This window comes from Drosophila nasuta, unplaced genomic scaffold (genome assembly GCF_023558535.2).
Source record: "Drosophila nasuta strain 15112-1781.00 unplaced genomic scaffold, ASM2355853v1 ctg31_pilon, whole genome shotgun sequence".
Lineage (NCBI taxonomy): Eukaryota > Metazoa > Arthropoda > Insecta > Diptera > Drosophilidae > Drosophila > Drosophila nasuta.
Window position 1 is genome coordinate 209,179 of NW_026869507.1, and position 25,169 is coordinate 234,347.

General features: G+C 36.9%; 1 protein-coding gene across 1 annotated transcript in view; it reads left to right on the top strand.

Moving 5' to 3' along the window:
* LOC132797914 (uncharacterized) overlaps positions 1-24,675 on the top strand; it is a 66,558-nt gene extending 41,883 nt beyond the window's left edge. The window contains exons 2-8 of the mRNA XM_060809667.1: positions 21,488-21,666; positions 22,001-22,560; positions 22,750-22,919; positions 22,973-23,437; positions 23,491-23,775; positions 23,880-24,169; positions 24,297-24,675. Of these exons, the coding sequence (XP_060665650.1) occupies positions 21,488-21,666; positions 22,001-22,560; positions 22,750-22,919; positions 22,973-23,437; positions 23,491-23,775; positions 23,880-24,169; positions 24,297-24,675 (2,328 nt within the window). The remainder of the gene's footprint in view (positions 1-21,487; positions 21,667-22,000; positions 22,561-22,749; positions 22,920-22,972; positions 23,438-23,490; positions 23,776-23,879; positions 24,170-24,296) is intronic.
* The last annotated feature ends 494 nt before the right edge of the window (positions 24,676-25,169 follow it).

The window sequence follows — 25,169 nt, forward strand, 5'->3', positions numbered from 1 at the left end:
GAATGCAAAAGACGATCGAAAGAGTGCGTCGTAATTTACTTTGGCCAGGTTTATCAAAAGACATTAGAGACTATATTAGGCAGTGTAATATGTGTAAGCAAACTAAAGCTCCAAATATGACACTACGTCCGCCTATGGGAGAGCAAAGCGTCTCTAGTCGACCATTTCAAAAGCTTTATATAGATATCTTGGGTATCTTGTACTTACCCACGAAGTCGCAAAGGAAATATTGGTTTACTAATAGTTCTTGACTATATTAGTCGCTACCATTGGTTATGTCCATTGAAAAAGTTCACTACGTCGTTAATAACTGAGTTTTTGTCACAAAGGATCTTTGCCGAATTTGGAGTTCCTGAAATTTTAGTATCCGATAATGGTTCACAATTCAAATCAAATGAATTTGAAGCGTTCATGACAAAATTCGGTATTCGTCATGTTTTACGGCATTATATTCGCCACAGAGCAATGCAGCGGAGCGAGTGAATCGTTCCTTACTAGCCGCTATTCGTGCTTATCTTAAGTCGGATCAAACTGAATGGGATATGTATTTGCCAAGTATTTCATCTGCCTTACGTTCTTCGCTTCATCGATAGGTTGTTCCCCTTACAAAGCATTATTTGGCGTAAATATGATTAATCACGGAGATGATTACAAGCTTTTAAAAAATTGTCCTTGCTGGAGGAGTCTCCATATTTAGAAAGAGGTGATCAATTAGCTTTGTTGCGAGAAGATATTAAGAAAAGTAGTAGAGAAGCCTACGAGCGTAACGCCCGACAATACAATCTTCGATCCAATCCTGTCATTTATAAAGAAGGCCAAGAAGTATTTAAACGGAATTTCCATCTTAGTGATTTCAGTCACAATTATAATAAAAAGCTAGGACATCAGTTCTCAAAATGTCGGATAAAGAAGAAAATTGGCAATTATTTTTATCTACTAGAAAATCTACAAGGTAGAGAATTAGGAGTGTATCATGCGAAAGATATTCGAGTCTAATTCCCATCTAATCTGCCTTTGTATGACTCGTGAGATTATCTGGTGGGTGTAATGGTCGCAAATAAAAAATTGTGCGTAAAATCTCTTTCTCCTTGAGATTTTAAATTTGCCGCGCAAAGTTAGCGAAGACACAAACCATGGCACGATAAAGGGACAATACACCTCTGCAAATTAAATTTCCCTCCGTGGTGAATTGTCTAGCGAAAGATCGTAGGAGAAGGAGACGAGCTTTGTCACTTTGGCAACGACAGCTCTCATTCTTTTCTTATTGGACTACGATCAGAGACGGATGCATTCTTGGTTGATGGTGTTCTAAAACAAAAATAAAACACATGCATCACCAGAATATAAAAGACAAACATAATCTGTCATTATCATCAGCATCCATCGATGCTTTTTGCTTTGAGCAAAATAAAGCGAAGGTATTTATTTCTATGAAATAATCAAATTTTACATTGGTCCTAACTTCGAATTTCTTCTGTTTGCTTTGTTTTGTTTTCCATTTATGCCCTAGGCATTAAAGGGTATATCAACATGAAACACAATAATTAAAAAAAAAAAAAATATATATAAATAAATAATGCAAATATAATCTCATACATAATAACAAGCCACAATAAAACCCTGTGCAAAACAATAATAATTATGACAATGTGTGTGTATGTGAACAACCAAAGAAAAGTATATACCCTATAAGGTATATAAACAATCATTATTATCATCATCATTAAAATCATCATCATCATCAACATCATCATCACCAACAGCAACAACATCATGAAGGCCTTCGTCGTGGAGTTCTGTCTGGTAAGTTAAAAGTCCGAGTGTCCGAAATAAAAATACATAAAAGAAGTTTTATAACATAAATATTCGTACATATGTAATTACATACATACATACATACATACATATGTTGGTGCCTGTTCGGCCACGCAGCAGCTGCCCACAGTTTTTCTTGCATTGTATTTTTCATACTTCTTCGCAGTTGCGAAAGCTTCAAACAGCATATGAGCTGTCGGCTGATACCCTAACTTTTGGGTCAGGCCTATACCTTTTAGTACTGATTTGCTTCCGCCTATATTGTCACTATTATTATTGTTTGTTGGTACAGCACAGTGGGTTAAATATGATTTACAATTAAATAAATGAACATCAAAATTAAATATGATAAATAAAATAGAGAAAAATAAATAAATAAAAAATAAATATTAAATATGAATTAAAACAAATAAATAAAAGTCAATATTAAATTTGATAAAAATTTAAATATATAAAAATTAAATAAACAAAAAAAAAAATGATTTAAAATGAAATAAATAAAAGTCACTATTAAATTTGGATAAATAAAATATAAAAAGTAAAAATAAATAAAATAATAACAATTAAAAATAAAATAATAAAACTTATAAATAAAATAAATAAAAATTAAATAATAAATATGATTCAATAATAAATACAATAAAATAAATATTAAATATGAGTAAAAATATTAAACCAAAAATAAAAATAAATTCAATACAATTTTTTTGTTTAAATATGATTAAAATATTGCAAAATAATTAAATTAAAAAATAAATAAATAAAAATTATAAAAGGGGTTGAGATATTAAAAATCAATACATAAAAAATAAATATTAAAAATAATTAAATAAAAAAAATGTTTCACAATAAAAATTAAAATAAAATAAATATTAAAAATACAAAAATAACGATTTGAGAAGAAAATAAAGATTTTAAAGTAAAAATAGTAAATTTAATATAAAACCTCATGAATCTGTTTGCTAAAGCGCGCATCCAAAATAGTTGCCAAAATTTGTTTGCTTATGAATTATTGATTGTTTATTCAATATTGTTAGTCATTACATCTGCTTCTTTTCTTTAGTTATTATTGTAAATGAGTAGTAGCCGTTGCTAATAAAAAAGAATATTGTATTGGATTAAAATAACTACCCTATAAAGAAAATTATGGAAATAATTATACCGTCATAATTCTAATTCATTTTGAACAAATAGTTTTGTTTTGTTATAAATAAATACTGATGTTAACTTTGAGTCATTGGACTTTAATAATGAAATTCTAGATTTTGTTCTGATTTCCGGAGACATGGGAGCCTAAAATAAAGGGGAGTTGTAATAGTTTTGGGGTCATAAAAACGTCTCTTCTTATGACCATGGTTGGGTGGGTATAGACCAGGGTGTGGCAGTTAACATCTTATAAGACCACCCCTGCTTTTCTTAAATTTTGTCCGAATTTCAACAGTGTGCCAGCATTTGTTTTATTGTTTATTAGATATTGGCAGTATTCAGATCGAGCCGTATTGTAGATTCGAGTCGGATTAGATTATTGACAAGAGGATCGACTCATGTGTTTTGTTTTTTTTTTTAGAATCAGGAGGGACTCTATAATAATTAAGTTTTCGTGGCTTCGTGTAAAGCATAGCAAAACCCACCCCACAATCCCGAAAGAGGTTCAAAGGTTCCTGCTCCGCTATACGCTTGCACGCGAGATGGTCGTGAATGATATTTGCAACCGTCTTCTCACATCCGGGCTGACTATTCTCAGGAATTTTTGGTACGCCCAACGTGAGACTGGCAACGTCACAACTTGCAGGTATGCAATGGCATTTCCACGCTCGTACCGAGATACATAAATACAACTCTACCCAATTGGTGGACGGAAGAATCAAGCAGATTGTGAATGGATACAATGGATGTTTGAGAACGAGGGAGCGAATGTATGGATGCCTATTGAATTCTAAATGAGGCTGGATTAGCACTGATGCAATTGCAATTTTGAGTTGTTTGCTGAGTACATGCTAATAAAAGAGTAGAGAAGATATTTAACAAGAAATAAAATCGTTCCAGAGCACAATGTCTCTGGTTACGACTGATCCGACTTCACCCGCTTCTTTGAATCGCATAAAAATGTGATAGACGCAAAACGAGTGAGTTTCAGGAAAAGGACAGTGGATGGACCTTGACACGAATTATTAGGCTTGAGCTTAATGTTTACAAATGTGATCCGACAAAAGGATCTAACCATTTTGAGCTTCCGCTTAAATTAAAAATGCCTTCTGTTTTAAGTGGGCAATTATATCAGCCCTCAAACCAATAAGTAGATCATACCATTGCAATAGTTATGGTGTTGAGATCACGTCCCCAATAATTGAGGTGAACAACATAAAGATTGACTTCAATGGATTAGCATTCCCGATGGAAATTCGAAAAATAAAAGAGTTCACTCAACGAAACCCTCACATAAGTTTAAATGTTTTCGGGTATGATGAGGAATCTGAAAAATAATTGGACCGCTTTACTGCGATGGAGTGGAAATGAGAATCAACATTAATTTATTATTCGTCGACGGACCAACGGCGGGTATTCATGGACACTATGTGTGGATTAAAAATATTTCATCGTAAGTACATTCATTAAATTTGAAAATATCACAATCACCTTACAATTTCAATTTTCATACACAGTCTACTTGCCAAACAACTGGGTAAACAGCGAGTTAAGCGTTGGTTCTGTAAGCAATGCTTACAATACTCAACGAGTGAGGAGAGGGCGGCTCAACATACATTGAGATGCAGTCGGGTGGTTACCGAGGGACCAAGGAAGGATCAGAAGATTACCTTTAAAACCATCACCGTCCGTTGGAGGTTCCGTTCGTCGTGTATGCAGACTTTGAATGCATATTGGAACCAGTAACATTAGATGTAAGTGCAAACACAAAAATTATTAATAAGCATGTGCCAGTAGCATTTGCATACTACAAAGTGTGCATTTGACTCTGGCTTAGATAAGTTAGTTTCGAAGACAGGAGGTGATGTCGCTCGCACTTTCATTAAAAATTTAACGTCAGATTTGTCCGATTTGTATGAGAACCACATGAAAATAGTGGTTCCAATGCACATGAGTCATAATGAGTTAGATAATTTTAGGAAAGCGACCATTTGTCACATATGTAAGTATGTTAAATAATAATAGAGTGAAAGATCACTGTCATTTTACAGGTAGATATAGAGGTGCAGCCCATAATTCATGTAACCTTAAATACAAGACGGGTGATTTTATCCCTCGTATTCTTTCACAATTTCTCCAAATACGATTCTCATTTGTTTGTTAAAGAACTTGGAGAAATTGAGGGGAAATAAAAGTTATTCCTTTGAATAAGGAATTATATACTTCAATTTCTAAATATCTCCCTCTAAGGAAAAATACGCTAGAAATCAGGTTTTGGATACTATCAGATTCATTCCCTCTAGTCTAGACACACTCGCGGGAATTTGAGTGAGGAGAATTTCAATGTGCTGAAATCACAGTACAAAAACAAGTCAGATTTTGAACTACTTCGCAGGAAAGGTGTTTTCCCTACGAATATTTAGATTCTGTTGAAAACTAGATGAAACTTCTCTCCCACCAAGGTCCAAGTTCTATAGTAATTTAACAGAGTCAGAATGTTCAGAAGAGGATTACGCTCATGCCATCCAAGTATGGTATCATTTTAATTGTCGTTCATTGAAGGAATACTTAGAATTGAATTTGAAAACTGATGTTTTATTGTTAACAGACGTTTTCCAAAAATTTTAGGGCAATTTGTTCTTCAATTTACAATCTTGACCCCGTCCATTATTACACTACACCAGGATTGTCGTGGGATGCTATGTTAAAACCACAGAGATTGAACTCGAGTTACTCACAGACATTGATATGATTACATATTTTAAGAGTGGAATTCGGGGTGGGTTGGTGAAATGTAGTCATAGGCATACAAAAGCAAACCACAAATACTTAAAAGATTTCGATCCTACTAAAGAATCGAAATTTTTAATGTATGTAGATGCAAACAATTTGTATGGATGGGCCTTCCGGTGAGTTCAAATGGTTAGACACGAATCAGGTTAAGAGTTTTAATCTAGAAAATATTCATGAAAATAGTGAGTATGGGTATATTCTAGAGGTTGATCTAGATTACCCTTACTCAATCCATGATGAACATAATGATCTACCATTCTGTCCGGATAACAAGCTACCACCAAGCACTTGTAAAACTCCAAAGTTAATAGCCGATCTCGCTGAAAAGAAGAATTATATCATATACTATAAGACATTAAAACAGTGTATGAGACATGGCTTGGAATTAAAAAAATGCACTCCATCCTTCAATTTAGGCAGAAAGCCTGGCTCAAGAAATATATTGATATAAACACTGAGCATAAAACCAGAGCCAAAAATAATTTTGAAAAAGATTTTTCAAATTATTGAACAATGCTGTTTATGGAAAACCATGGAAAACAGTGAAAAAAGGGTGGATGTACGGATAATAACGGAGTGGAGTATCCAATTGAAAATAGGAAGTCAGGACGACCCAAATTATGTGCCAGGGATTTAATATCAAAATCTAATTTTCATAGTGCATCAAGGTTCAGTGAAACTATGTATGCAATTGAAATGAAGAGGTTACACAACATTTGTGATAAACCAATTTATTTAGGATTTGTAGTGTTGGAGATATCAAAATACAAAATGTATGACTTCCATTATGACTACATGAAACCTAAGTTTGGGAAAGCACTCAAATTAAATTATATGGATACGGATTCATTTATTTACAGCATAAAAACAAATGATTTTATGCAGATATTCGGGATGATGTGGAGTAAAAGTTTGATACGTCCGAATATCCAGATGAATTGGCCGAGTTGTATAAGTTTAAGAAATGTAATAAGAAACGATTGGGTTTCTTTAAGGATGAGTTGCATGGTAAAACCAATGACTGAGTTTGTTATGAAAATTTCGATAACTCTGGTGAAATATGCGTCAAAAAAATAAGGGGTAAAGGCATGTTGTTTGATGGGTATTTCATTATCAAACTATTCAAATACTTTGTATACAGGAATGCAAGAACGTTCTAGTATGCAGATGTTTAGGTCTAGAGGGCATGAAATCACTACAGTCGAAATAACAAAACTACATTAGATAGCGAGGATAATAAGCGAATAATAGAAAAGATAGGATTTCAACTATAGCAAGAGCACATTATTTAGTAATTCCCTTTGAAATTGAGAGTTCCATATCAATTCTAGAAGCGGAGTCAAGAGTTTGGCGCAGCCAAATGTTTGCGCTAGAGAACTCACACAGTAATCAAACTAGTGTGAACAAAATAAATAATCTTAAAAAGAAAGTTGGATAATAATGAAAGTGCGATCAACATTTACGAAGGACAATTAGTATTACATTTCATGTTAATGGATGGGATGAAAAAAAGAAAACTAGATGTTAAGAATAATAAAACAATACTTTATTGAAAATTAAAATGTATAAAATAAAAAATAAAAAATGTTTAAAATTAAGTGTATATATTAGTAAATTAAGAAAAATAAAAAATTATAAATAACTTGAAATAAAATAAAAAGAAAAATACGAAACACAAAATTGTTTTCAATCTTATATTATTACAAAATTTCATTCTTATGAATCCAGCTGTCTTCGGTTTTGGGAAACCCAACCAGCGCACGAGAGCTCTATTGCCTTTCTTTTTAACACTTTTTCAACTAGATAAGTGTTAGGAAAACTTGTTTTTCAGTTCCTCTTTGTAGAAACCACCTTAAATTGGATTCCCATTGAAGTCTTGTAGTAGGTATGTTGTTGGGTAAGTATTTTGTACTTTGCTTATTTTAAAAATTTCAGTTGTCAATTAGAAGTATAGCCTTTTTCAAATACGTGTTTGTACTTGCTGATGCGTACATAATCACCCATTTTCAATTTGCTACCCGTAAACATTTTAATGTTGTTGTAGACAGTTTTCAAAATATGTTTCTCATTATTAGTGTTTACATTAACGGGTGGCATTCGTATAGTTCTATAATGTCTATTGTTGTAAACGGAAATTGAATCGTACGCGACCCGAGACGGGGCGATGAAAAGATCGGGATCTGGGTCGGGGCGTTTCGTCCCACAAATCCTTCGGAGTCGGGGTCGGGGTCGGGGTCGAGGTCGCGTGTCCCGAGACGCCCTCGGGGTCGGGGTCGAGATCGCTTGTCCCGACACGCCCTCGGGGTCGGGGTCGCACTCGGGCTCGCACTCGGAGTCGCAGTCGAAAACGATTCGTAGATCGAGGGCGAAAACTTGTGACGAACACGTGCTACGATACGCTCTCGAGGCTGCGTGTCCCGAGACGAGACGGTTAGGGATCGGCGTCGGGGTCGCAGTCGATCGTAGATCGTACTCGAAAACGTGAGACGAAGTCGTCCTACGAAAACGTGATACGCTCTTTAACGAACCTAGCGTACGAACGCGCGACACCCACCTCGAAAACGTAGGTCGTGGGGCAACGCATCATACTAGATCGAAACGTTACGAAACGAAAGGACGGAAACGTGACGCAGCGCCACATCCAAGACGATCGAATACGTGAACGTCTAACACGATTCAACGTTACGAAACGTGATGAAATATGCTCGGAAGCCCAACGCTACCTGAAAAACGATCGAAGGCGCCTTGCACGTGACGCATCGCTACCTGTAAAACGATCGTAGGCGCCACGCTACCTGTAAAACGAACGAAGGTGTGACGCCCACTTGTCTGGTCAATTCGAATGTATTCGAAATCGGAGCGGAGGAAGGAAGACGTGTTGAACGTTAAAAGGATGGGAACGTGATGTAGTTCAGAGGAGAGTACAACACCATTTCCAAGACACTTGAAGATAAAATAGAAAATCTAAAAGAAAAGCCGAATATTATAACCAAGATGCAATGAGGGTAGCACACCATGAATACCCATCGATATTCGCCCACTATTCAATTTTCCTCGGTTTTCATCCAAAAACCTAAAATCCTTAAAATCACTTCTAGTTTGTGACTCGAACATACACATCGGCTCCGCGATTCTCCAAAGTTAACAATATTTAAAATTGTTAAGTGAATAATTGTGTAGTGAAAATTGTTTAAACCTTCAATATTAACAATAAAACCCTCGTCGAAAACAAATTATAATTGTGCAGTGAAAATTGATAATAACTTTCGAAAGTTTGTTTAAAACAAATTGTAAAATTCAAAATTATTCTTAATCAACATTATAAAACCAATTTTACAATACATAATCAAATACTTTAAAAACAATACTACAAATAAAATAAACTTTATTACATTCAACCAACAAAATAAAAAATAAACAAAAACATCAACATGAATGCCGAGAACACCAACAACTTCAACAACACCACCAACACCATCAATGGGGAGTATTGCTATTGCTGCCAGCATTACCTACCTTGTAATGGTCGCAAATAAAAAATTGTGCGTAAAATCTCTTTCTCCTTGAGATTTTAAATTTGCCGCGCAAAGTTAGCGAAGACACAAACCATGGCACGATAAAGGGACAATACACCTCTGCAAATTAAATTTCCCTCCGTGGTGAATTGCCTAGCGAAAGATCGTAGGAGAAGGAGACGAGCTTTGTCACTTTGGTAACGACAGCTCTCATTCTTTTCTTATTGGACTACGATCAGAGACGGATGCATTCTTGGTTGATAGTGTTTTAAAACAAAAATAAAACACATGCATCACCAGAATATAAAAGACAAACATAATCTGTCATTATCATCAGCATCCATCGATGCTTTTTGCTTTGAGCAAAATAAATAATCCAGCTCGTTAGGCTTGTTAAGCGAAGGTAATTATTTCTATGAAATAATCAAATTTTACATTGGTCCTAACTTCGAATTTTTTCTCATATGTAGATTGTGAAAATTCGTCTAAGCCGTCATTTTTGTTATTAACTAATACGGATAGACAAAATTCTACACCTATAGTGGATTTGAATTCCACAAATCCGGCGCATGTTAGTCAGCGGAGGCCGACTATTTCGTGCCGGAAGGCTTTTATTTCTGGTCTGCCGCCTGCAGAACCAAAAAGTGAAGTGCAGTGCATCTCGGGGCAGATCTCTCTTGCACCACTGTGCCGAGCCGCGCAAGGCTCTTGTACCAGAATCGTCACTTCTCTCGTTTGCCGCTTCTATCGTTCGCCGTCTCCACTCAGCAGCAGCAGCATCAGCAGCAGTGCAGTGCCAGTGCCAGTGCTAGTGAAGATGTGTACTGCAAGTTTGTGAATAATAGTATGACAAAAATAAGTTTGTTAAAATTAAAAGTCATACAATAGTTGTACACAGAGGCAATAGTAAAAGGAGTAAAAGCCCAAATAAAAAAGCAAAAAGATTTGCATTTGCCGTCAATATATTAAAACATTTTAGTTGCCATACATATAAAATAATAAGAAACGAAAAAGATAACGAAAAGTAAAGAAAATATCAATTGTAATTTAGCACTTATTTTTTGCGCTATTTTTTTTGTTGTTTGCTTTGTTTTTCCCATTCTTGCCCTAGGCATTAAAGGGTATATCAACATGAAACACAATAATTAAAAAAAAAATATATATAAATAAATAATGCAAATATAATCTCATACATAATAACAAGCCACAATAAAACCCTGTGCAAAACAATAATAATTATGACAATGTGTGTGTATGTGAACAACCAAAGAAAAGTATATACCCTATAAGGTATATAAACAATCATTATTATCATCATCATTAAAATCATCATCATCATCAACATCATCATCACCAACAGCAACAACATCATGAAGGCCTTCGTCGTGGAGTTCTGTCTGGTAAGTTAAAAGTCCGAGTGTCCGAAATAAAAATACATAAAAGAAGTTTTTATAACATAAATATTCGTACATATGTAATTACATACATACATACATACATATGTTGGTGCCTGTTCGGCCACGCACTATTATTGTTTGTTGGTACAGCACAGTGGGTTAAATATGATTTACAATTAAATAAATGAACATCAAAATTAAATATGATAAATAAAATAGAGAAAAATAAATAAATAAAAAATAAATATTAAATATGAATTAAAACAAATAAATAAAAAGTCAATATTAAATTTGATAAAAATTTAAATATATAAAAATTAAATAAACAAAAAAATGATTTAAAATTAAATAAATAAAAGTCACTATTAAATTTGGATAAATAAAATATAAAAAGTAAAAAATAAATAAAATAATAACAATTAAAAATAAAATAATAAAACTTATAAATAAAATAAATAAAAATTAAATAATAAATGTGATTCAATAATAAATACAATAAAATAAATATTAAATATGAGTAAAAATATTAAACCAAAAATAAAAATAAATTCAATACAATTTTTTTTTGTTTAAATATGATTAAAATATTGCAAAATAATTAAATTAAAAAAAAATAAATAAATAAAAATTATAAAAGTGGTTGAGATATTAAAATCAATACATAAAAAATAAATATTAAAAAATAATTAAATAAAAAAAAATGTTTCACAATAAAAATTAAAATAAAATAAATATTAAAAATACAAAAATAACGATATGAGAAGAAAATAAAGATTTTAAAGTAAAAATAGTAAATTTAATAGAAAACCTCATGAATCTGTTTGCTAAAGCGCGCATCCAAAAATAGTTGCCAAAATTTGTTTGCTTATGAATTATTGATTGTTTATTAAATATTGTTAGTCATTACATCTGCTTCTTTTCTTTAGTTATTATTGTAAATGAGTAGTAGCCGTTGCTAATAAAAAAATATTGTATTGGATTAAAATAACTACCCTATAAAGAAAATTATGGAAATAATTATACCGTCATAATTCTAATTCATTTTGAACAAATAGTTTTGTTTTGTTATAAATAAATACTGATGTTAACTTTGAGTCATTGGACTTTAATAATGAAATTCTAGATTTTGTTCTGATTTCCGGAGACATGGGAGCCTAAAATAAAGGGGAGTTGTAATAGTTTTGGGGTCATAAAAAACGTCTCTTCTTATGTTGGTTGGGTGGGTATAGACCAGGGTGTGGCAGTTAACATCTTATAAGACCACCCCTGCTTTTCTTAAATTTTGTCCGAATTTCAACAGTGTGCCAGCATTTGTTTTATTGTTTATTAGATATTGGCAGTATTCAGATCGAAGTCGTATTGTAGATTCGAGTCGGATTAGATTATTGACAAGAGGATCGACTTATGTGTTTTGTTTTTTTTTAGAATCAGGAGGGACTCTATAATAATTAAGTTTTCGTGGCTTCGTGTAAAGCATAGCAAAACCCACCCCACAATCCCGAAAGAGCTTAGGGTTCAAAGGGTCCCGCTCTATATGCTTGCACGCGAGATGGTCGTGAATGATATTTGCAACCGTCTTCTCATCCGGGGCTGACTATTCTCAGGAATTTTTGGTACGCCCAACGTGAGACTGGCAACGTCACATAAATTTTTGGCGCAACGTGGGGCAGCAACAACTTTAGCATCGTGAAACTTATAACAGCATCGGAAGATCCGATACAGGTTGTTGTTGGCCTACTTTGAGGGAAGTAGGGCAGAAGGAGTAAAGTGTCTTCGATTCTGGACTTTGACTAATTTTACGTATGTGAAATTACTCGACCGAATCGTACTTTACATCTTTTAAGGATTATCTTGTGTAATTCTGTTATCGATTATCGAGAGCCTTACATCCTTCAATACCAAGCTAGTTTGTTTTCGCTAGGTCTTATAAATTGTTGGAGCAACTTAAGTAATACCTCTTTATACATTTTCGGAATTCGAATATTTGAATCTTTGAATATTATCGACCAAAATTATCGGTATTGAGATTGCTTAATAGTTCAAATAATTTAGTAGTTTCTAGTAACTTTTGCTCTTTTTGGTATCGCATTGATGAAGATCGATTGTAACTCCGCTTTCTTCTGGAATACAATAGTATATGCATAGGCGTATGGTTGTCCGAAGAATACGAAGAAGCCTTCGATGTAATCAGGTATCAAAAATGACAAAGTTTAGTTTCAATAGCCCATATTAATAATCCTCCACTGTTGAGTCGGAACAAAGTTTAAACTCCTTTTTATTTATGTCTCCCAAAAATGTCGAAGGAAATCTAAATTTGAAATATGCCCGTTACACGTAGTTTTGAAGAACCTCAGCCACTGCCACCAGAAGAAGCGGCTGAAAATATTTGTCTTATTTGCAGTGAACACATGTCGGATACACAACCTTGTGCCATAACTAATTGTGGTCATGTGTTTCACTAAAATTGTCTAGAAAATCAAATCAAAAGTATTAAAGAGTGTCCAAGTTGAAAAGGTTAGTCAAAACGAATGGAAAGTGGTTGTAGGAAATCATTCGCCTAATGCCAAACAGCAATCGCAATTGTCTACGCAACCAAATCCACCCGTAGTCTCGCAAATCGTTACACGTTCATTGCAACGTCAATTTGACGCCGCGCAAGCGTTGTCGGCTGCCGATGAAGAAGCGAGAAGTAATGTTGATCACAGTACAAGTACTGAGAGGAATCCTCCACTTCGTAGCGCCCAACAATCAGGGGCCAGACCAAAAGTGCCTGCTTATGAAAGGGAAATGCACCTCGAAGAAGAGAAGACCATTTAGACCAGCACAGCCTTCGAGACCAAATAATGGTCGTCGTAATATACAAACTCAGAACCAGATATAGAATCAATCTTAAGAGAAACGGTGAGTCGAGTAATCGCTTCTATGAATAGTTCAGGTTTGATAGTAGAAACTGCAGCAGCAGCAGAGCAAACCGTGGAAGGGTTATCGTCCAGCCAGAGAAGCTCACGTAACACCAATTTGGGTCCACTATTGACTACACATAAAATTGCTGATATGTTACAAAAGTGGGGTGTTCGTTTTGATGGTTCGTCGGAAGGTTTATCGGTTGAAGGATTTTTGTATAGAGTGAACATTCTCACTCGAGAAAACTTAAACAATGATTTTCAATTATTGAACAAACATATTCACTTATTACTGAATGGAAAAGCCAGTAGTTGGTTTTGGCGTTTCCATCGAAGAGTTCAAACCTTCACATGGGAAGAGTTTTGTGAAGAGTTAAGAGAGCAATATCGAGAGAGCCGTTCTGTCACTGAACTTCGAGAACAGATAAGAGCTCGTAAACAAAAGTCGGCGAATCTTTTGATTCGTTTTATGAAAATATATGTAAGCTTATGGATAAGTTGTCGGTCAGTTTTCCAGAAGACGAATTCGTGGAAATGATTCAAAGTAATCTGCTAACAGATATGAAAGACAGGTTATTGTTTGAGAAAGTCTCTTCTATATCCGCTTTACGTCGTCTGGTACAAAAACGCGAAAATTTTCTACAGGAAGTTGGAAAAATCGGTCAGTATCTTTTAAGGCCAAAGAAACTTCTCGAGTTTATGCTGTTGAAGAAACTGCTCCCGAAGAAGTCTAGTTCTGAGGTCGAGGCAGAGATAGCTAAATTAAAGCGAGGAACTGCTTCTAAATTAGTTTGTTGGAACTGTGAAATCCCCGGACACAGCTGGGAGAATTGCTTAAATGAGCGTAGAGTTTTTGTTACGGATGCGGTACTCCTCAGGTATACAAGCCGAATTGTCAAACCTGTAAACAGAGGTCGGAAAACCAATCTGGGGCATTCAATGCAGGAAGGATGTCCTGACAGTAGAGATAGATAGAAACAAAAGAAACTGGTTATCTCAACAGTTTTTCAAAATGAGTCGGATCGACGTAGTTACGCGAAAGTCGCGTTCCTAACTTTTAGCGAATTTGGTTTGCTCGACACCGGAGCCAACATTAGTTGCATTGGATCGTCGCTAGCATTAGAAAATTTTTCTGATTTACCAAATTTTAAACCCATTAAATCGCAAGTGCGTACCGCAGATGCCAAACCACATCAGGTACTCGGAATTCTGAGAGTGAGCATGTAATATAAGAAGCAGCAAGAAGATATTGACTTGTATGTCATACCTTCTATAGCTCAGCGATTAATTCTTGGCATAGATTTTTGGCGTATTTTTGCATTAGCACCTGGAATTATTAGCTCTATTTCTGAAGAAGAAACTGAAAATATCGAATTGGAAGATCACTATCCATTGTCCGAATTACAATCTCGTCAACTGGAAGCGGTCAAAGCATTATTTCCGAATTTCGAAAAACAAGGTCTCGGACGAACTGCGTTAATTAAACATCATATAGATATTTCTGATGCTAAAGCGGTGAAGCAACGAAACTATCCAATTAGTCCAGCTGTAGAGAAGTTGATGTACAAGGAGATTGATCGTATGTTAGAGCTAGGAGTCATTGAACCATCACAGTCAGCATGGAGCTCAGCTATTCGTCTTGTGGTGAAACCAAATAAGGTCCGATTATGTCTTGATGCGCGAAAACTTAACGAAGTAACGAAAAGGATGCTTATCCCATACAGAGCATTGAAGGGATATTTTCTCGTTTACCAAAAGCTAACTTAATTACGAAGTTGGATCTTAAATACGCTTATTGGCAAATTGAGTTGTCTGATGAAGCCAAACCGTTAACAGCTTTTACTGTTCCCGGTCGTTCGCTGTTTCAGTTTACAGTCATGCCTTTTTGGGTTATGTAATGCTCCATCCACAATGTGTCGATTGATGGATGATTTAATTCCACTAGACTTACGTTATTGTGTTTTTGGTTATCTTGATGACTTATGTATTGTCTCAGGAGATTTTGAGTCACATTTGGCGGTATTAGTGCGTATCGCTGATCAATTTAAAAGGCTAATCTCACATTAAATATTTCCAAAAGCAAATTTTGTGTTACAACAGTAAACTATTTAGGATACGTTATTGGAAGCGATGGAATTTCTCCAGATCCAGAGAAAATATCCTGTGTCCAAAATTGGCCCACAAAAACTTAAAACAAGTACGAGGTTTCCTTAGGTTTGCGGATGGTACCGGCGCTTCATACAAAATTTTGCGGAAATAACCTTTCCCATCACTGAAGTGTTGTCCACTAAGAAAACTTTTAATTGGACCCCGGCAGCTCAGTCTGCAATGGATACGTTCAAAATCTTTTAACATCAGCCCCGGTTTTACAAAATGCCGATTTTAGTCGGAAATTTTATGTGCATTGCGATGCTAGTGACTATGGAATTGGGCGGTGCTCATTCAACTGTCAACTTCTGGAGAAGAAAAGCCTATAGCATACATGTTCAAGAAATTATCTAAATCTCAGCGTAACTATAGTGTCACGGAACGAGAATGTTTAGCCGTCATTTTAGCAGTAGAGAAGATATTACCTTGAATTACAGCCCTTTGAGATAATCACTGATCATTCTAGCCTCGTCTGGCTTATGAGATCGCAAAATGTATCTGGTCGATTAGCTCGTTGGATTTTTCGATTACAGGCTTTTAAATTCACAATTTCTCATCGGAAAGGAAAAGATCATATTATTCCTGACGCGTTGTCACGGATAGGTGAAGGTGATATAGATAGTTTAGAACTTGTGGGACCGGAAATCGATTTAGAATCTTCAGCGTTTCTCGAACCTGATTATCTAGATCTAAAATTGAAAGTTGAATCTCATGGTGAAAAATTTCCAGATCTTAAAGTTGTAGACAAATTCGTATACATACGAACGGAGCCATCAACAGGAGATAAACTTCAAGATTCTTATTGTTGGAAGCTTTGGGTACCGGAGACTGCGAGAAGCTGTGATTTGTCAAGCACATGATAGTCTAAGCTCTGCACATGGTGGAATGCAAAAGACGATCGAAAGAGTGCGTCGTAATTTACTTTGGCCAGGTTTATCAAAAGACATTAGAGACTATATTAGGCAGTGTAATATGTGTAAGCAAACTAAAGCTCCAAATATGACACTACGTCCGCCTATGGGAGAGCAAAGCGTCTCTAGTCGACCATTTCAAAAGCTTTATATAGATATCTTGGGTATCTTGTACTTACCCACGAAGTCGCAAAGGAAATATTGGTTTACTAATAGTTCTTGACTATTTTAGTCGCTACCATTGGTTATGTCCATTGAAAAAGTTCACTACGTCGTTAATAACTGAGTTTTGTCACAAAGGATCTTTGCCGAATTTGGAGTTCCTGAAATTTTAGTATCCGATAATGGTTCACAATTCAAATCAAATGAATTTGAAGCGTTCATGACAAAATTCGGTATTCGTCATGTTTTACGGCATTATATTCGCCACAGAGCAATGCAGCGGAGCGAGTGAATCGTTCCTTACTAGCCGCTATTCGTGCTTATCTTAAGTCGGATCAAACTGAATGGGATATGTATTTGCCAAGTATTTCATCTGCCTTACGTTCTTCGCTTCATCGATAGGTTGTTCCCCTTACAAAGCATTATTTGGCGTAAATATGATTAATCACGGAGATGATTACAAGCTTTTAAAAAATTGTCCTTGCTGGAGGTCTCCATATTTAGAAAGAGGTGATCAATTAGCTTTGTTGCGAGAAGATATTAAGAAAAGTAGTAGAGAAGCCTACGAGCGTAACGCCCGACAATACAATCTTCGATCCAATCCTGTCATTTATAAAGAAGGCCAAGAAGTATTTAAACGGAATTTCCATCTTAGTGATTTCAGTCACAATTATAATAAAAGCTAGGACATCAGTTCTCAAAATGTCGGATAAAGAAGAAAATTGGCAATTATTTTTATCTACTAGAAAATCTACAAGGTAGAGAATTAGGAGTGTATCATGCGAAAGATATTCGAGTCTAATTCCCATCTAATCTGCCTTTGTATGACTCGTGAGATTATCTGGTGGGTGTAATGGTCGCAAATAAAAAAATTGTGCGTAAAATCTCTTTCTCCTTGAGATTTTAAATTTGCCGCGCAAAGTTAGCGAAGACACAAACCATGGCACGATAAAGGGACAATACACCTCTGCAAATTAAATTTCCCTCCGTGGTGAATTGTCTAGCGAAAGATCGTAGGAGGAGACGAGCTTTGTCACTTTGGCAACGACAGCTCTCATTCTTTTTCTTATTGGACTACGATCAGAGACGGATGCATTCTTGGTTGATGGTGTTCTAAAACAAAAAATAAAACACATGCATCACCAGAATATAAAAGACAAACATAATCTGTCATTATCATCAGCATCCATCGATGCTTTTTGCTTTGAGCAAAATAAATAATCAACTCGTTACGCTTGTTAAGCGAAGGTATTTATTTCTATGAAATAATCAAATTTTACATTGGTCCTAACTTCGAATTTCTTCTGTTTGCTTTGTTTTGTTTTCCATTCATGCCCTAGGCATTAAAGGGTATATCAACATGAAACACAATAATTAAAAAAAATATATATAAATAAATAATGCAAATATAATCTCATACATAATAACAAGCCACAATAAAACCCTGTGCAAAACAATAATAATTATGACAATGTGTGTGTATGTGAACAACCAAAGAAAAGTATATACCCTATAAGGTATATAAACAATCATTATTATCATCATCATTAAAATCATCATCATCATCAACATCATCATCACCAACAGCAACAACATCATGAAGGCCTTCGTCGTGGAGTTCTGTCTGGTAAGTTAAAAGTCGAGTGTCCGAAATAAAAATACATAAAAGAAGTTTTTATAACATAAATATTCGTACATATGTAATTACATACATACATACATACATATGTTCGTGCCTGTTCGGCCACGCAGCAGCTGCCCACAGTTTTTCTTGCATTGTATTTTTCATACTTCTTCGCAGTTGCGAAAGCTTCAAACAGCATATGAGCTGTCGGCTGATACCCTAACTTTTGGGTCAGGCCTATACCTTTTAGTACTGATTTGCTTCCGCCTATATTGTCACTATTATTATTGTTTGTTGGTACAGCACAGTGGGTTAAATATGATTTACAATTAAATAAATGAACATCAAAATTAAATATGATAAATAAAAATAGAAAAATAAATAAATAAAAATAAATATTAAATATGAATTAAAACAAATAATAAATATGATTCAATAATAAATACAATAAAATAAATATTAAATATGAGTAAAAATATTAAACCAAAAATAAAAATAAATTCAATACAATTTTTTTTTGTTTAAATATGATTAAAATATTGCAAAAATAATTAAAAAAAAAAAATAAATAAATAAAAATTATAAAAGGGGTTGAGATATTAAAAATCAATACATAAAAAATAAATATTAAAAATAATTAAATAAAAAAATGTTTCACAATAAAAATTAAAATAAAATAAATATTAAAAATACAAAAATAACGATTTGAGAAGAAAATAAAGATTTTAAAAGTAAAAATAGTAAATTTAATATAAAACCTCATGAATCTGTTTGCTAAAGCGCGCATCCAAAATAGTTGCCAAAATTTGTTTGCTTATGAATTATTGATTGTTTATTAAATATTGTTAGTCATTACATCTGCTTCTTTTCTTTAGTTATTATTGTAAATGAGTAGTAGCCGTTGCTAATAAAAAAAATATTGTATTGGATTAAAATAACTACCCTATAAAGAAAATTATGGAAATAATTATACCGTCATAACCCTTTATCATCTTTAACAGCTATCATCAACATTCATATATGCTACGACGGATTCATCAGTTATCAGGCCTGCTAACATCGATGGAAAGTGCGTAAGTACGGCATAGCCGTGTCTGTATACATAGTTGATAGGGGTTGTGATTGTGAGGTTCTCAATTCCGTGTGTTCCGTGTTGGTTCTCTATCTTTCGTATTATTAAGCCATGAAGACAACCGTTTAAGTAAAACAAATTAACGTAACGATAAATGAAAGCTCAATAAATCAAGCACTATTGTTAACTATAGATCATTTTTATAAACAAAACGAAGTATGTTTATTAAATTACTGTATATCATGGAAAAGAAAACAATGATGCGTTAAACTTTTAATTTAGATTGGGCACTGGATATGCGAGCGTTAAGTTTGATACGAAATGAGTACTGTCCCTCTCCCCTATTATTACACTCTGTCTACACTTTAATTTATGATGACTTACTACCCAGTCGAAGCCAAAGACCCACCCCAGCCCTGAACTGAGCCGGCAAGTTAGCTAGACAGAGTAGGCTTAGACGAGTAGAACCTCGTGGTGTTCGTCACAAGTTGAATATACCCCACTGACCGGATTAGTTCAACGTATCGGATAATTTTTCTCAAAATATTTCTTCATTCACCTTTTGGAAATCATTAAGAGTAGACGTCAACGGATCGAAAGAAATTTAAAATGATATTGATTGAAAACAAGACCAACTCCACAACTCATATTTCGATACAACAACTTATATCTGGAATAAATAATTTTATGAAAATGTTTAAGGATAAAATTTTTCCTGAACACATGGAATATTTATCAGAATCATTGAAATATTTTAATAATAGAATATGTGATGGACCATTTCTAATGTTCATGGACAACATTTCGCATCCTGCTGTTGGGTTCATAACGATGTGGAGGATGGAGTCGATACATGTGCCTGTCATTTCTATACTGTTCGCTCACAAAAAAAAAAAAATTATACAAATATATGTTAGTTTAGAGAATCGATTTTAAACAATGTATTTGGAAATAAAATTATGTTACATACAGAACATGCAAAAAGCATAGCATCTTTAAGGGAAATGGAATTTTTACAGCACTATTCGGTTTTTCTTTCAGATTTTCTATTTTATCTTCAAGTGTCTTGGAAATGGTGTTGTACTCTCTTCTGAATTACTTGAACATCATGTTCCCATCCTTTTTAATGTTCATCACGTCTTCCTTCCTCCGCTCCGATTTCGAATACATTCGAATTGACGAGACAAGAGGGCGTCACACCTTCGTTTGTTTTACAGGTAGCGTGGCGCCTACGATCGTTTTACAGGTATCGATGCGTCACGTGCAAGGCGCCTTCGATCGTTTTTCAGGTAGCGTTGGGCTTCCGAGCATATTTCATCACGTTTCGTAACGTTGATTCGTGTTAGACGTTCACGTATTCGATCGTCTTGGATGGGCGCTGCGTCACGTTTCCGTCCTTTCGTTTCGTAACTTTTCGATCTAGTATGATGCGTTGCCCCACGACCTACGTTTTTGAGGTGGGTGTTCGTGCGTTCGTACGCTACGTTCGTTAAAGAGCGTATCACGTTTTCGTAGGACGACTTCGTCTCACGTTTTCGAGTACTATCTACGAATCGACTGCGACCCCGACCCCCATCCCCAACCGTCTCGTCTCGGGACACGCGACCTCGAGAGCGTATCGTAGCACGTGTTCGTCACACGTTTTCGCCCTCGATCTACGAATCGTTTTCGACTGCGACCCCGAGTGCGAGCCCGAGTGCGACCCCGACCCGAGGGCGTGTCGGGACAAGCGATCTCGACCCCGACCCCGAGGGCGTCTCGGGACAAGCGACCCCGACCTCGATCCGAAGGATTTGTCTGACGAAACGCCCCGACCCCGATCCCGATCCTTTCATCGCCCCGTCTCGGGTCGCGTACGATTCGTCACACAAATCCCACACTTGTCATTTCCACAGGTGACCCTAATTAAATTGCATCGTTATTACCTCACACTTGACACTTCAACAGGTGACCATAATTAAATTGCATTTTTATTACCCCTAAATTGACATTTTTGGGGAGAATGGGGAAAGCATACAGGTCAAGTGTCTGATTGCATTCAACTTGGTGAATGCCAGCATGATTCCTGTCACTGCTTTCTCCAAGCCGACGCACTACCTCCACGTGGTTCTCCTGGATTGTCGCTCGACAGCCGTTGAGTGGCAAACTAAAGCGCGCGACGAGAGTCCTAACTCTACAAAGTAGGTTTTGGCGTAGGACTTGGAATCCACCCATGCAAAACACAATTTCAGTGAAGGAAGCAAAGAAGCCTCGGAAAGGAACCGATCTAACGTTGACGACCATAGCAAACGTAAAAGGACAATGATTTGAGAGTATGCACCTGGAACGTACGAACTTTGTACAGACCTGGTGCTGCTCAACAACTAGCAGATACCCTCAACAAATGTAGGGCTGACATCACTGCTATCCAGGAGATGCGATGGATAGGACAAGGCTGCATAAAGAGGAAGAACTGTGACATTTACTACAGCTGCCATCCAGAACGGCATGAATTTGGTTGTGGTTTCGTTGTAGGTGCCAGGCTGCGGCGCCGAGTCTCTCACTTTCGGCCAATAAACAGAGAATTGCAACGATCCAAATTACTGCCAAATTCTTTAACATCAGCCTGATATGCGCACATGCCCCAACGGAGGAAAAGGACGATGCCACTAAGGACGCGTTCTATGCGGACCTCGTCCGAGCTTATGGCCGCTGTCCTTCCCATGACATTAAAATTCTCCTCGGGGATTTTAATGCCAAGGTAGGACGAGAAGACATCTTTGGTGCCACCGTCGGGCGATTTAGTCTACATGAGACCACCTCGAGCAATGGTCTCAGATTAATAGGCTTTGCAGCTGCGCATAATATGGTAGTTCGTAGTACCGGATTCCGTCATTTGGACATCCATAAGGCATCGTGGCTCTCTCCCGATCGACTGACCAGAAATCAGATCGATCATGTTGTGATCGATGCAAGGCACGCATCTAGCATACTCGACGTACGATCCTGTCGGGGTCCCAACATCGACTCCGACCATTATCTTGTTGCAGCTAAGATTCGCACACGGCTATGTGTGGCGAAAATTGCACGTCGAAGTGCGTTAAGAAGGCTGGACATCGGAAAGCTGCAATCACAACAGGCGAAGAATGCATTCTCCACTCACGTCTCGGGCTATTAAGCCGAGCACCTTCAATACCTCAAGACATAAGCGATATGTAGGCGCTCATATCTCACTCCCCTGCGAGCTTCGGCAAAGGGTGCTTGATTCCAGCGTCCCTAACAAGGAATCCATGGTCCGATCAGGAGTGTCGTGACGCAACAGTTGCAAGGACGCCGCCTACAGAAGAACACTGCAGGCTGGGGCGACACGAGCTATTGTGGACGTCTACAGGTTGAGAAGAAGATACGAAAACGCCTTTTCAGACGCAAGAAGAAAGAGCAGGAAAGGCGAGATGTGAGAGCATAGAGAGCAGCAGATGCAGAAATGAAGCACGTAACTTCTACCAGAGGGTCAAGCGTCTGACCGAAGGATTTAAGTCTGGTGCAGTAGCGTGCAGGGACGATGATGGAAACCTTGTCACAGAAGCAGAGGTCGTGCTGAGGTTATGGAGGGATCACTTTTCGAGTCTGTTATCTGGCTCTGAAGATTATGATCCACGAACCCCAATCTATGGCACTGATATTGAAGTGCCAATCCCAAGTCATATCGAAGTCAAGGATGCAATCCAACGGCTTAAGAACAACAAGTCTGCAGGTGCTGACGGCCTGCCGGCAGAACTGTTTAAGGCAGCTGGTGATATGTTGGTAGGGAGCATGCACCAACTAATCAGTAAGATATGGCTCACGGAGAGCATGCCCGAAGATTGGAATCTCAGCATGATCTGTCCCATCCTGAAGAAGGGTGATGCCACGGTGCGCACCAACTACCGCGGAATTAGTCTTCTTCCAGTTGCGTACAAGGTCCTAACGAGCGTATTGTGTGAAAGACTGAAACCCCATGCTGAAGCACTGATTGACCTTATCAGTGTGGGTTCAGGCCTGGCAAGTCCACTGTTGACCAGATTTTCACCTTGCGCCAAATCCTGGAGAAGTCTTACGAAAACCAGATCGACACGTACCATCTCTTCGTCGACTACAAAGCTGCATTTGATAGCCCCCGGCGAGATCGCCTATATGCCGCCATGTCTGAGCTTGATATACCAGCAAAGCTGACTAGACTTTGCAGAATGACATTGAGCAACACCATCAGCTCTGTCAATGTGGATGTGGCCAATCCGAAACCTTTACTACCAAGTGTGGCCTCAGACAAGGTGACTCGCTGTCTTGTATACTCTTTAATATTTTAATGGAGAGTATTATAAGAAAGGCCGGTGTACATCGGACGGGCACGATATTAACCAACAGATGTGTCCAGCTCCTTGGTTACGCTGATGATATTGATATCATTGGCCGCACCAAGCGTGATGTCACAGGAGCCTTCGGGGCTATTGAAAAGGAATCAGCAAAAGTAGGACTAGCAGTTAATATGGAGAAAACAAAGTTTATGGTGTGCTCTAGCAGAGAATTGCGGCGTCTTGATTCTCAGCTGACTGCAGAAAACTATAGCTATGGGTCCGTCAAGGAGTTTATTTACCTAGGCACTGCTATAACAAGCACAAATGATGTCAGTCTGGAGATTAAGCGGAGAATAACACTTGCCAACAGGTGTTACTTTGGGCTCAGTAGGCAGTTTAATAGTAGAGCTCTCTCTCGACGCACAAAAACCACACTCTACAAGACGCTCATTCTTCCAGTACTCTTATATGGTGCGGAGTGCTGGACTGTGACGCAGTCAGATGCAGCTGCTCTTGGAGTGTTCGAGAGGAAAATTCTTCGCAAAAATCTTTGGTCCAATCTGCGTGGACGATGTTTATCGCATCCGATACAACCACGAGCTGTATGAGCTATACGGCGATGTTGACGTGGCCAATCGAGTGAAATCCCAAAGACTTCGCTGGCTGGGCCACGTTGCCCGTATGGATGAAGATGCTCCGGCTCGTAAGGTGTTTGATGCGATGATTGTTGGGACACGAAGGAGAGGACGACCCCGAACGTGTTGGCAGGACCAAGTGATGGAAACCCTGTCCACACTTGGTGTTACCAACTGGCGAAGGCGCGCTCAGGACAGAGCCGCGTGGAGGCACATCGCGCTTCAGGCTGAGACCCGATAAAAGGGTTGTAATGGCCACATAATAATAATAATAAATTGACATTAATGACAGGTGACCCTAATTAACTTCCTTGTACAAGAATTAGATTTGTATAGAAACTTGATATTCCAACTACTAAAACGCGTTCAAAAAACTAATATGTAAGCTACCCAAGAGAGCATTATCAAACTTTGATATAATGACGTTTGCCTTTAGAAAGATTCCTCATTTTCGAGGTGTTTATATGAAGGATCAATTACCCAAATTTCCACATCATTTCGAGTGTGGAACGCATTGCAGCATATTACAAGAGAGGATCAGATTCTTATTATTTCGATAGTTTTGGGAATTTGCAGCCACCATTAGAAGTAGTCAGATATTTAGGGAAAAACATTAAGTACAGGTAGCAACAGGTAGAAAGTCAACCAATCGAAGGAAAACGTCTTTAGGTAATGAAAACCTTTCAAAACAACAGTGGAAGGGGAAAGTGACAAGTATAAAATCAGCCAGCCACT